This window comes from Silurus meridionalis, chromosome 15 (genome assembly GCF_014805685.1).
Source record: "Silurus meridionalis isolate SWU-2019-XX chromosome 15, ASM1480568v1, whole genome shotgun sequence".
Lineage (NCBI taxonomy): Eukaryota > Metazoa > Chordata > Actinopteri > Siluriformes > Siluridae > Silurus > Silurus meridionalis.
In genome coordinates, this window is record NC_060898.1 from 16,765,904 (window position 1) to 16,780,680 (window position 14,777).

The following is a 14,777-nucleotide window of genomic DNA, read 5'->3' on the forward strand; positions in this document are numbered from 1 at the left end:
TTTTAACAATGAACATCGTCTCAAAGCAGCTTTACACAGATAATGTGGTGATTAAACGTAAATATGTTCTTTGTAAGTATGTTTGTCCCTGATGAGCAACTGTGGCAAGGAAAAACTCCCCGAGATGGCATAAGGAAGAAACCTTGAGAGGAACCAGACCCAAGAGGGAACCCATCCTCATCTGGGTTGCACCAAATGTCCATTTGAAGCAGATATACAATGCTGCGGGGTACAGTGATGGCGATCAGAAGCAAACTGCACTCCCGAGTCAGTGTAGCAGACCGCCGACACCAACTACAGTCCAATCCATCCTCAAAAGCACCTGTTCTACTCCGGAATTACATGGAACCACCCAAGGTGTTGATGAGAGACCGTCCCAAGCTGCACAGAAGTGTGAAGATCCACGGAGGAGAGGGGCAGGAACAGTGGTCACTGGAGCCTCAGGAGCATGTTTAACTCGACCGAGAGAGAGAGAGAGAGAGAGAGAGAGAGAGAGAGGGTGACGGAAAGAGAAGGATATGGATTATTAAGTGTCCCTATTGGTGTATGAAAGTTAATGTCACTGTGCAGTTTGGACTCGCAAGACTCGCTATGGCAGCATAACTAAAAGGGAGAACCAGAAGGTAACACAGACATGAGGGATCTCTGGGATAAGAGACGACCCACCACACCACCGTCAACAAACCTGAGTGAGCGTGTGAATGTGAGGGGCGACAGCATACAAATATACCAGTTCACCAAACACTCTATATCCATGCTCCTCCAGATCTGAGCCTTTACCTAAGAAAATCTACTGATAAAAGGCTTGACTAAATAAATAATTTTTCAACCTCAACTTGAACACTGAGACTGTGTCTGAGTCCCGAACACTGATTGGAAGGCTGTTCCATAACTGTGGGGCTTTATAAGAGAAAGATCTGCCCCTGCTGTAGTCTTCATTATTTGAGGAACCAACAGATAGCAGCACCTTTTGATCTAAGTAGGCGTGGAGGATCATACTGGTACAGAAGTTCACTCAGATACTGCGGTGCGAGACCGTTAAGTGCTTTATCGTCAGTAGTAATATTTTATAATCAATGTGAGATTTGATTGGGAGCAGTGTAGATTGATTAAAACAGGGGTGATGTGGTCATATTTCCTAGATCTAGTGAGGACTCTTGCTGCTGCATTCTGAACTAACTGAAGCTTATTTATGCACTTACTCACACACCCAGACAGTAAAGCGTTACAGTAGTCTAATCTAGAAGTAACAAAAGCATGAACTAGTTTTTCTGCATCCTGTAACGACATCATATTTCTAATTTTAGCAATATTTCTAAGGTGAAAGAAGGCGATCCTGGTGATATTATTCACGTGAGACTCAAAGGAAAGACTCGGTTCAATAATCACACCAAGGTATTTGACAGCCGTACATGCTGAAACAGAAACACCATCCAGAGATGCTACGTAATCGGAAAGTTTACTTCTAGCTGCATGTGGTCCTAGTAAAAGTACTTCCGTCTTATCTGAGTTGAGCAGAAGAAAGTTATTAAGCATGTTCCCTTTATTCCAACAACGTTCTCAAGTCTAGCAAGCAGTATGGTGTGATCAATGGTGTCAAAAGCTGCACTAAGGTCGAGCAAAACAAGTAAGGAGACAAAACCCTGATCAGAGGCCAATAACAGGTCATTTACCACCTTAACTAGTGCCGTCTCTGTGCTATGATGAGGCCGAAATCCTGACTGATACATTTTAAAAATGTTAGTAGGTGTGAGCATAACAACTGACATGGGTCAAGGTCAGGTTTCTTAATAAGGGGGTGGATAACTGCCAGTTTGAAGGATTTAGGTACATAACCAGTGCTAATGGAAGAGTTAATTATTTTTAAAACAGGTTCAATTACCTCTGGAGTTATCTGTTTAAAGAAACTTGTAGGCAAGGGATCGAGAATGCAGGTTGATGATTTTGATGAGGAAATTAATGAAATTAAGTCATTCTCATGAATAGGAGTGAAGCTTTGTAGTTGATTGTCTGCTATAATTACACTGCTGTCTACAGGGTTACTTGTAAAATAATTTGGATTTATATTAACCGTCTGGATTTCTTGCCTGATGTTTTCAATTTTATTATTATAAGAAAATCACACAGTCGAGGGTGGCAAACTTGTCGGTCAATACAGTATGTATTAATAGTAGAATTTATATAATATAATACTTAATTTATCAGTATGCGATGGGTTTTCCTCACACACACACACACAAGGAAAAAACACTGATTTGGGCCACTTTGTATTAGTGTGTTGCAATTTTCACTGCGATTTTCAGTGTTTATTCTTAAGTTTTTCTGTTTGGAAGAGTTCTAATTGTTGATTATGTGTATTATGTGTATTATTATGTGCTATGCTCTGAGGTAAAGTGTGTTTCCGTGTCTCTGAACTGTGTGCTGCTGCATCCTGGTCTATCGCCATAACGACAGCTGCGCGTTCGCGATGTGCGCATGCGCGTTCCAGTCTCGCTAGCTCGGGCTACCTCGGATACTGTTTCTGCGTGCAAACTAACGGTGTGTGTGTGTGTGTGTGTGTGTGTGTGTGTGTGTGTTCGTGTTAGCACATATGGCCATCACACGAGCTTGAGTCGGTGTTTGTACAGTTTCTTTGTTTGGCCCACGGTGCAGCCATGCACGATTAATACGATTCAGTGAGGAACAGGACCAGCGGGATCATCTCCCCTCTCCTCTCTTCTCTCTTCTTCTCTCTTCTCTTCTCGTCTCATCTTATCTCTTCTCCACTTCTTTTTCTGAGAAGGCAGAAGAATGATCGCATCCTTATCTAAAGGGAATGTCCTCGATGTGCTGCAGGAGGGATCTAATGAGGTACATGACCCAAAGAACTTTTAGTGTGTTTTCTGTTTAAGCGTTTCCGCATCATGTTTGTGGATAAACACGGCGCTGTTACAGTCCTCAGTAACTCTGGAGTGTCAAGTTGGCGAGGAAGTGAACGAAAAACTAGTGCTGTATCACGTTAGAACAGCTGAAGTGGTGTGAATATGCAGTACTGTGAATATATTCCATACTGTGTGTGTGTGTGTGTGTGTGTGTGTGCAATTGTTTTGCTTTAGAGATGCACCGATTCTATATTGAGTATCGATCGGATCGATATTATTAGTTTGGAATGCAGACTCGGTATTGCATGTGTACGTTTACACACACGTACACTACACCCAGTATACACACACACACACACACACACACACACACACACACACACAAACACATTACTTACTGAGTCAGCATTTCCAGCTAATATTATTAATAATGATCTGATAGCGTCTCGGTATCTATTCAATGCATCTCTAAAGCAAAACACTTGCACATATGGTGATAGTTATATGAGTGTGTGTGTGTGTGTGTGTGTGTGTGTATAATATGTAAACTATTATGTGTATCCTGTATGGTCCCATACAGTATGGCTCAGTGTAGCCATTTTACCACCAGTTGCTGTACTAATTTTTTTCAGTGTGTGATATGAATTAACATTGAGCCTTTGGCAAATCAGGAGATAAGTTGTGCTCTCCAGAGTCTGCCCTCCCATTGGTCGCCATTTCTACACCAAGTAGTTCCATATTTGCGTAAACCACTCTTAACTGTGTTACATCACAGGACACGGCCACATCTTCTCACCGAAGGGTCGTTGTGTGTCATGTAGCCAGATGTCGCCAGCCCTCGATGATGTATGTACGAACGTATTTAACAAATCCATGAGCAGACTGGCCATGTCAGAAATAATAAATCTGGATGCCAGGATAATGAAAATACTAAACATGGTCACATGGTCCGAGATGATGGAGAACAGTTCAGATAAATGATTAGTCCTACGCAAATGTAACAGAAGTGTAACAGAATGTAATAGAATCTTTATAACTTAGCCGGTATTAAAGCACATCTGGATGCATGCCAGATTACAATACTGTACTAAACAGTAAGTAATAACATTAGTATACACTAGGGATGGTAAGATTTACAGAGTCACATTGGTGTGACATGATGCATTTATTTAAAAGTAAAATATTTGGCTTGGTAAAAACCAATTGATTTCAATATATTAATTAGTAGATGCACTATACTTTTATTGTTTAGAAAGTGGCCAGTAATTTATGACTGATATTTTATTGCTGCTACACGAATAGGACATATCTCAACACTACGAAGACCGAGTTAAAGTCACATAGAATATATATTATATATATATATATATATATATATATATATATATATATATATATATATATATTATATATTAACATGGCAGAGGTAGAGCTGCATCTTCCTGGAGACCGAACAGGAAAAGTTACATCCTTTTTAAATCTTTTTTTTGTTTATTTATTGCACTACAAAGCCCTGTTTGTGAAAGTGCCATGCGTTAGAAGTTAGAAGGCACTTTATGATTTGTTGTCTGTCTGAACCAAAGAGATAAAAACAAACTATCTGTTCTATATTGAATTGCATAGCATCATATTTTTTCCATTGCATCATATTGCTTTGAATCGCATTGTGTTGAATCAAATCGATTTAGGATCGCACTGCGTCGTAACGGGGCGACTCGTATCGCATCGCATCGGTAGCTGCTCCATATGTGTCTTTAATTTAATGTATCGTATCGTTGTTTTCAGTCTGTAGCCATAATGTTGTTAGTCAGTATGAATGATCTCTCTTTTGTACTGTGAACTTCATACAGTATCTGATTGTCCTAAACCTCTAGACATCCAGGCTTCTTTCTCATGTTCTTTAGGTTAAAACCGTATATAGTACAGTGGAACCCGGTTATGTCAAAATCCTAGGGGGTCGCCCAAAAGCATCGAGATAACCAATGATCGAGATAAACGAAAATCAAAATGGCGGCAATATATTAACGTGCTTGAAATTTCTTTATGTACATGATGTGCGTTAATAAATGAGAATGTGCATGCACGTGTTATTGAAGGTTTCTTTTACACAACAGCGTTGCCGCGATTTGTTTGATGAAGGCATGCTATAAAAATACATACAGTACATGTTTATCTGTCAGGAATCCACCTGCCACGTCCCCTTCGGCAGGTGCTTTCTCGGCCGCTTTCTCTGAAGCTCCCGGCTTCAATCGCGCACATATGGTGCTCGTTTAGCATCATCACCAGCTCCTATTTAAACTTCCACACTCTCACCGTCCGTTATTGTTGGTATATGTTGGTTTCACGGCGGTCGTTGTTATCGCTCATGCGTATCCCGGTACGTGTCTTCCCACCGGCACTCTCTCAACGGCTGCTCTTTTCTTCCCAAAGCGCACCGCGGATTCCCCCCGATCCTGCCGGTGTTCATTCTATGCTTTTGCTGCTCATCCCACGTTCTCCCGTGTGCTGTTCAGCGCCGTGCTTCTACTTTCGCCTCCCGTTCATCGCATAACATTTAACAACAAAAGGCATATGTGCACTAACTAACAGCAGAGAATCACCAGTATACAATACAACACCTGTAGCAGCTGTAATGCTTGATTTTTCTGACACTTTCGCGAGTTCTTCTGCGGCTGCACCGAGATAACCGACGTTAAATGGCAAATTTTCCCCCCTTTGTGCTCGAGATATCAGGGTTCAGCGACATAAAAAAGTCAACATAACCGATAAAAAATGTTTAGACAAAGCGAGAATTTGGCGGTTCCACTTGAAAAACGTCGACTTAATAGGGTTGTCGAGGTAACCGAGGGCGAGATAAGTGGGTTCCACTGTATATAGTCATAATTGCTCCTTATTCTGGAGCTCAGTGACAAAGTGAATGTAAAAACGTTCTGAATCTTGTCTGATCCACAGCTGTATGTTTGTTTCTTGTACTTTTATTCCAATTATGCGTTTAGATTATAATTTAAGTGTAGTGTAATAACAGTTAAACAGTATTTCTGTCACAAAAAGAAGTCTGGATGGTTATTTTATTTTATTAAAACATATGTTTATGTAAGAGTTAAGACAGGAATTATCTTAATGTCAGAAGCACATTAGAGCTCAGTGCAATTTCCCCAATAATAAGCCTTTTTTTTTTTAAAAACACTTGATTTGTTCAGCACCTGTCAAATTGTGTTTCTCTCAGCTGCCCTTCTGTGTGACCATAAAGCAGTCTAGTGATTTGTTCTGCTCCCCAGCTGCCCTCGTGCAGCCGAAACAGGAAACAGCAGGAAGGAGTGACACAGCAGTAATGTTCTCAGTCTGCTTGGTCACTGAGAGAACAGATCGCACGCTTAGCTTCACGCCTGGCTGCACCGAGAGGGCGACACATTCCGGCTGTCCAGCACGGTCAGCAGCTAACACTGCCTCGACTGTGAATGCTCCCTGTGTTCGGCATCCTCTCTCGAGAAGGAAGCCGGTCTGGACCACTCTGAGCTTTTAGTGAGACAGATATGCTCCAGACAAGGCAGTCATTGTGCTAGCAAGCCCAAACCATGCCAAATATTCTCACTGTTTTTAGAGGCTGATTCAGTTTGGCTGCTGAAATATTTCTCATAATGATATCAGTTTACAGACTATGGACTACGCAGGATTGCTTTTTTAACGTTCGCTTGGCTTTTTATTCATCCCAATGCATTGGAGTTCTGGACCTGACTTCTTAGTAGGGCTCCCAACTTTCTGTAAGAGCTTCATCTGGGGAATTTGGGAAATATTACAAGGAAATGGAAATTATTTATACATTTGGGGAAATGTATATAAATCGTATCCTAAACAAACGTAAAGATAAACATTTTGTTTGGTCGTAAGCTGACGTGCATGCAAACTGATACAGATAAACCTTTTTTTTTTTTTTTTATGTTTTTAACATACATTTATTAATATTTAATTTATATGAATACTTGTCAAGATGGGCATTTTTTTAATGTTATTTTCTATTGATGAATGTCCAGGGTAAAAATTCAACTAAAACTGCATTAAATCTAGCTCTTTTAACCAAGTTTTTAAATTCCCAGTTTATTCCCCTTTCATTCCTGTTAATTCCCATATATTCCCATAAATTCCCATTGAAAATTTCCAGAAATTTGCAACCATATACAACCTTGTGTTACTGAGTATGGACTAACACGACCGGGACTCCAGTGATAGAAAAATAATCACTAATATGGAGCTGTAGTATATATTTTTTCCTCTTATACCATTCCAATTGCTTATTTCTAATTAAAGAATGAACATCGTTCTTTTTATTCTTGTAATGAATTCATAAAGTCCTGGAGGAATGAAATCCTCCATCTTGTAGACTTACCCATGTTCGAAACATCTTCACATCTTTACAGCTTGAACTCTTACTAGAACTAGAGCTGCTGTTCTAGAAAATAAATCAACACCTACTGACCAATCAGAAGCCATTGTTGACCAACTATGCTTATTCGTTCCAAGCTATTAATTAGATTAGATTCAACTTTATTGTCATTGTGCAAGGTACATTTACATGCTAAACACTAAAATGCTGTTAGCATCTAAACAGGAGTGCATAAGTGGCCTATTTACATCAATAAATAATATATAAATATAGGGTGTGGGGTTTATATGTACAGGGGTGAGGGTGAATAATGTACAGAAGGTGCAGTAGGTAATAATAAATGTATATATAGTTATATACAATATACTGACAAAAGATTGTGCATAGATGTCGGGAGATAACATGGTCAAATGACATGATATAGGTATGTATGTATAGGTACAGTACAGACCAAAAGTTTGGACACACCTTCTCATTCAAAGAGTTTTCTTTATTTTCATGACTATGAAAATTCACACTGAAGGCATCAAAACTATGAATTAACACGTGGAATTATATATGGAATTATATACATAACAAAAAAGTGTGAAACAACTTGGCACTTGTTGGCCCTTTTGCCTTCACTCTGCGGTCCAGCTCACCCCTAAACCATCTCGATTGGGTTCAGGTCCGGTGACTGTGGAGGCCAGGTCATCTGGCGCAGCACCCCATCACTCTCCATCTTGGTCAAATAGCCCTTGATGCCTTTAGTGTGACTCTACAATTTTCATTGTCATGAAAATAAAGAAAACTCTTTGAATGAGAAGGTGTGTCCAAACTTTTGGTCTGTACTGTATATAAATGTTGTATGATACAGTTAAAGTGGGAGGTGAGAGGTATCTTTGTTAATCCCCCTCACCCTTTGCAGACAGTGTATTTTTGTGAATGTCCTCCAAGGTCCTCCTAGCTGAGTGCCAATGTTTGTCCAAATTGTGACATTTCCATAAAAAGCGTACCATATTTAAAAGAACTTGACTTAACCAATGGTTGGGGAGTTCCATCAAATCGATGGCAGTAAGTTACGACTGTGTACAAATACAGCTGAAGCATATTTTCACACTTTTCATTTCGCTTGTGAGTCTATAGGAAGTGGTCACCAGGCAAAAACACAAAAAATATGCACTAACATCTCTTTCTTTCTTTCTTTCTTTCTTTCTTTCTTTCTTTCTTTCTTTCTTTCTTTCTTTCTTAATTAATTTTTTTTTAAACTAGGGACATAAGATTAGAGTAAAGTACTTCGGACCTTCAAACCAATCAGGTTGCTTAATTGCACCATAGATAAATCTAATTTCCTTAGGTTGCATAGAAAATTTTTATTAGTAGTATGCATATCTTGTGAGACACTTGTTTTTCATATCAGCAGGAAAAGCACTCAGACTAGCACTTCTCTTTAAAAAAAACAAAACGTGTGAAGCCGCCGTAAAAGTTTTGTATAGCTTTGTAAAGGGAACATTTCGTTGCAGTTCAGAGTGGTGAATTTAATGCTTAAAAACAACACATTTCAACTCATTACATCGCGATGCATCAGTTCCCAGATTGTAGATTCCTAAAGTGATACACACTATATTGCCTTCTTTACATTCAACGAGCTGATGCGGCAAAATAAGCAATAAACCAGTCATGTATAATGTGAACATAAACCTTGTACAATTATGCACTCTAAAAATGACCTGAGAAACGATACTTTCTGTTAAAATATACAAGATATTACATAGCAGTTAAATAGCATATTTATTGGTGTTGAAATGCCTCATACAGAACCTTCAGCCCTTTTAGGGTTTTAATTAAGTCAGGTAGCAATAGCGTTGAGGTCAGAGCTCTATGGCAGGCTACTCAAGATCTTCCACTCTGACCCATGTAAAGCATGGAGCTTCATGGAGCTGGATCTGTGCACAGGAGCGTTGTCATGGAACAGGTTTGAGTCTCCTAGTTCAAGAGAAGGGAAAATCCAATGTTACCACCTGCAAACAACAATTTTGTGTTTCCAACTTTGTGGTAACAGTTTGTGGAAGAACCACAAACAAAAGCCACCTTATTAGGGCATGTCATTCCTGGAAGGGTATGCATTCACTGTCTGTGCTGCCTTTGTGTATTTGCTGCAGTCTAGAACGGGAGCTGAGCTGTCATTTTGTGATGAGGCAGTAAAACCGCAAAGTGGAGTAGTCTGGATCAGGCTTGAGTAAATGGAGAGGGATTATAGGAATCCGAAGCTGAGTCCGGTGCACTGAGTATAAAACCACATGGATGTGTTTGGTAAACTTTCCCTAGACGTACTAAAGGATGACTTCCATAACTTATTTAGTATTTGTTGCAGTATTATGACTAATACACTAGATGGTGCTAGACTGTCTGTAAATCATAATCAATGCGTTAAATTAATGATTATGTAAACCATCGATTTACTTTTTAATTTTTTATATATTTGTAAAAGTTTTTTTTTTTTTTTTTTTAAGGCAAGCCTAATTGCTGAAATCACACCAGTCAGATACGTGTCTGTAACCTTGGAAATGCAGATTTTCCAGATACCATGCATTTTTGTGACTCTACAGTTTGATATGTGAAGGACATAAAACATTGTATTGTATACTACAGCACTGTTGAATTCTCAATTCTAATCGGTCAAAAGCGCTAAAGCTCTAGTTTTAACACATTAACACTTGAACGTGTTTCTGAAAGGCGAGATGTTTATTTAGCATTTTTTAGCATTTTTTGAAAGGAGTCTCCAGTGTCAAAGCTAAGCAGAAAAGTGGTTCTGTAAGTTTTTAGATGTAAAGGACAGAGAGCTGTCCATTGTCTTTAGTATTAATTGTAATAATTACAAAATTTCCTAGTTATAAAAGGAATAGAATTTGTTAGTAAGTACTGTCTGGAGGGAAATTATTCATTTTCCTGTAAGAGTGTGATTATAAATACTTAAAAAAACAATGCAAACACCAGAGAGTGAGAACTACCATGAGTACTGGAGTGTGTGATTATGAGAAATGTCCCTTTCTAGAGTCTTATACACTCAGTTGACATTGTGGAACCAGGAGCTACTGAGCAACTCATAAATTAGCTCCACATCTGAGATCATCATAGATCCAACACCAACTCCTCCATGCCAGAGCCTTTAAACATTCAAAGTAATCCAATGTCCAAACTCTACATGAAGTGGGATCCATATGGCGCTGGTACGTCTATAGATGGTTTGGGATGTTTGCGGGGTAGATACTCCATACTCTTCATGAGGTGGGACACGACTGGAACCGCTGCAACCTCAGGATGCAGCAGGGATGGGTAGAGACAGAGATGGGGGGAATTAGTGTAGCTGCTGTTCGTATTATTAACAAGTACAAGTTGATAATGTTCATTTGATAAGATGTACTAGAGCACAAGTTTATGATATGTGTTAGATGTGTTAGACACTGTCAGGAAGGCTATTCTAAAGTTTAGGAGCTAAATGTGAGAATGCTCTACCACCTTTAGTGGACTTTTGCTATTCTAGGAACTACTCGAAGTCCAGAGTTTTGCGATCTTAAAGAGAACTGATGTTTTTCTGCTTAATAAAACACTCTTTTACTGTCCAGCTCTGTTCTTCAGTTCTCTCAGTTTTGTGCAGTGTTAAAACAAACAGCTGAAATGACACCAAACGCCAACCGACACTGCTCATTTTAGGGGCGTGTCTGAGAAGCTTGGTTGTAGCAGAGTCTGTACTAATCCCAGTGCGGAGTTCATTAGTCCACTAGAACCTCCTGCTGTAATGTAATAATGCATGTATAATCTATGCATGTTTTAATGTCATGTTTGATTGAAAATTGTGTTTTCAGCAACAACTGGTGGCATATGTATCGTGGGTAAATGCGCAGCTGAGGAAGAAGCCTGGTCTGAAGCCCGTGAGCGATCTGAGGCAGGATCTCCGAGACGGAGTTGTTCTCACACACCTCATTGAGATAGTGGGTAAGACGATCGAGTCATAAATGCCAACCTATTAATGATACAAATCATTCTTTCTGACCTGAGAATTCATAGTTACTGCATTGAATTTTTTACAATCTCGTTCATTTAATCATTTTGACGACATATTCGATGATCTTCAGTAGCTTATTACACATTCCTCAACAGTACTGCATAAGGTTTTTGGCAAACCTTCCTCTGCACTTTCTATTCTCCCGACAGTAATTATTTCTAATTTTAACCTAACACTGTGTTCTGTGATTCGGCTGCTGCTAAAAGACCTTGATCAGGTGGATCTGCTGAGTCGTGAGAAGCGTTAAGCTGCGCATAACTGATCGAAAGATTTTTATTTATTTGTTTGTTGTATGAAATTAATAAAATCCTAATTTTATCAGATTTAAATCACAATTTGTTAAATATAACAAGCTGTATTTTTGGCTTATTATCAGGTCACAAAAGAGGCTTTTAGCTTTTAATACATAATTAATATCAGAATGTGACTTGTTTCATTGATCTTCCTTAACATTTTTTAATTGTAAATGGATAAACAGTATGACCGTTAGCAGATTTTTGTTGCTTAAAAGAAATGACATTTGAAAACGTGTGTTGTTTTGGGAAAATAATCAAGTTGAAAACAGTAAGTCCACTTCACACCACTCCTGTAACAGCATGGCTGGAAGTTGTTGATTCTGTATTTGAGGCGTTTCTGGCATTGGTGTAAAACTAGATTTAAGACAGTTTATAAAGCTAAATCGAATACTTTGGGATCAAATTAATTAATCAACATTTAATAAATTAATTTTACTGTCGAATTATATTGGTTTTGACATGCCTTTCATTTTGTTCTGGTAGCTGGCGTGCTCCTCGAGGGTATTCACTATTCACCAAAGGACAATCAAGAGAAGAGAGAAAATGTGGAAAAGGTTCTGCAGTTCGTGTCCTCTAAGCGGATCCGCATGCCGCAGACTTCTGCCAGAGGTGAATGGCTAGCATGTAGACTAGCCTCTGTGTGTATTTAAACCCTCTCTGAAATACAGTTTCTTGTTAATCTTTATTTTACTTCTCACAGACATTGTGGAGGGGAACCTCAAATCTGCCATGAGGCTCATCCTGGCTCTAGCAGCACATTTTAAGCCATCTGCCTCAGCCAATTACAGAGCAGGAGCCGCTTCGGGTAGAAACTTGACCGGCTCCTCAGCCAATCACAGACCTCATTCCACTATGGCCATGGCCCAGAATGCAGCGGCGGCTCTAGCCGCTGCCCGAAACGATGCATCTCGCTCAGGACGCACCGTCCTTCAGCTCAGACAGGACTGGCAGAGGTCAGCTTTTATTCTCTGTTCTGTTGGCACAGTAGATACACACGCATGATCATAATGCTGCAAGCCATTTTGAGTTACGTAGTTCCATGGTGTTTGTTAGGGCTTCTGTTGTGTTTTTGTAAATTGCCTCCTATTGGCATTCAGTAAACAAATCGTAGTAAATACTAACACAATAATAATTGATACAAAAAGTCCCATCACACAATATGGAATACTTTATTGATCTCATAGGGAAATTGGTGGGCTGCAGCTCACAGTAAGATTAAAGTAAAGATTAAAGTGAAATAAAAAAAATGAAAAAATGTAAACAAACATATTGTTTTATATTCACTGAAATTAAATGTGTTGCAGCATAAAAAAAAATGTGAAGCACTAATCAAAAAAGATGGCAAAAAAAGCCAGAGTACAATGATTATTGCACATAATTGCCAAAGGTATTAACATTATATAAGTATGGCAAGTAAAAATAATAATAATATATATATATATATATATATATATATATATATATATATATATATATATATATTGTATTCTGCAAAAAGAGAGTGTGTAGTAAATACTAAAGTTGAGTGACTTAATGCTCAGGATTTAAAAGTATAAAGGGGATAAAGAATGGATCCTCCCTCTCGCTTTAAGAGGAGCTGTGTATGCTGTTTCCCTCTTCTGGTTATCAGCATGTACTACAGCTTTATTGCAAAAGGTGCACAAATTGAGCCACACACACACACACACACACACACATACATACACAAACTTAATTTCTAAGTGTTATTAGCAGCTTTTAAGGCTCTATAAATAATCCAGGACATGCTGCTGTAGTCACTCCTTGTTCTTGTTGGGACACATGGGACAGAACTATTTAAATTCTCTAAAAGTGAACTCACAGAAAATTATGTTTATAATATAGATTATATTAGAAATGAATCCAACACAAAAGTGGGCACAATATGTATGTCATTTTTATGCAACTTTTAACAGAATAATAATAATAGAAAGTTAAGAAAGATAGCATACAGTCACTTCTCAAATGTACATTAGATTGAAACTATTCCATAACTAACAGTTTGAGAAAACAGCAGCCCACGCCCTTCTTTTCATTAACCTACATCTCGTTGGTTGGCAAAGTTAATGGACATGCAGTGTTGTATGGAATAATTGTCAACAACAATTGGAACAATAATTGTCCAAGATCATTTTCTATTGTTGGCATATCTTTTTTGCCATTGAAGTAAACGTTTGGGGGGTTAAAACGTGTAGATTTGTTGAAATAGCTTCTATGCTATGCCAGAATTTATTTATTTTTTATGAACATTTTTGGCAAATCATGCAGGGTGAAATCGCAGACACGGTATCGCATTTGGTCAGAATAGCACCAGCTCCACAGCTCCCGATTTACACGGTGCAATGTCTTTTGGCGCACTGAGTTATGAAGGTCGGTGCTCCCTGTTACTGTGCATGCAGCCTTGTGCTGCCATCTATTGGCGTGTTACAAATCTAGTTTTAAAGCTTTTTTGATGCCACCTTGCAAGTTTGCTGGCGTTTTAGTATTATTGAGTATACTAGCTATTTGGAATGATTCCAGATATATATCCTGTGTGTAAAGTTTATCTAGTTTCCTCTAGAACGTTCCATTTTTGGTGACTTTTGTTCAAAATAGCTTTCAAAATTTGTTGATTTTCCTATATAGATTAGGACTATTAAAAAAAAAGTTTGTTTTTAGCCAGGAGTGATAGATTATTTGTTATGGCCTTCTAAACTTTCTTATGGTTTATTTATAAAACCCTCCAGGCTGATTGCCACCTTCTCTCTGCCCCTCAGGCAAAACTCCAGTGCTGATGAGGAGATCGAGAACCCATGCTGGAGCGTGCGGGCATTGGTACAGCAGTATGAGGGACAGGGAGTAGAAGTAGATGACACAGAGACAGGAGACCCGAGGTATGCCATTCAGATGAGGACGGCTTTTTCTTTCAAATCTGGTTTTTCCTTGCCACAATCAGCCCCGCCTCCATTATTAAGGATAAATTTATAAGGAACAAACTTGTAGGCCCAAAACTTTAAACCTCTTTATCTCTGTAAAGCTGCTTTGGGACAATAGTTAAAATTGCTATACAAATAAAACTGAATTAAACTGAATTGCTCCTGTGCCACTTGAACAATGCAAAATAGGTGCATTGTTACTCTCGACAATATCCGACTTTCAGAAACAAACATGAAATGCTGATGTCGGTGTAAATGGTC

General features: G+C 38.8%; 1 protein-coding gene across 6 annotated transcripts in view; it reads left to right on the top strand.

Moving 5' to 3' along the window:
- The window catches only part of dixdc1b (DIX domain containing 1b), a 37,925-nt gene that overhangs the window by 3,055 nt on the left and 20,093 nt on the right, over positions 1 to 14,777 (top strand). For 3 of the 6 annotated variants that reach the window (XM_046867892.1, XM_046867894.1, XM_046867896.1), the window contains 4 exons: positions 11,088 to 11,217; positions 12,067 to 12,192; positions 12,284 to 12,536; positions 14,358 to 14,474. In XM_046867892.1, coding sequence (XP_046723848.1) covers positions 11,088 to 11,217; positions 12,067 to 12,192; positions 12,284 to 12,536; positions 14,358 to 14,474 — 626 coding nt within the window. Of the gene's footprint in view, positions 1 to 2,500; positions 2,851 to 11,087; positions 11,218 to 12,066; positions 12,193 to 12,283; positions 12,537 to 14,357; positions 14,475 to 14,777 lie in introns of those variants that run through there. The other 3 variants (XM_046867891.1, XM_046867890.1, XM_046867895.1) reach the window with 3 other exon arrangements.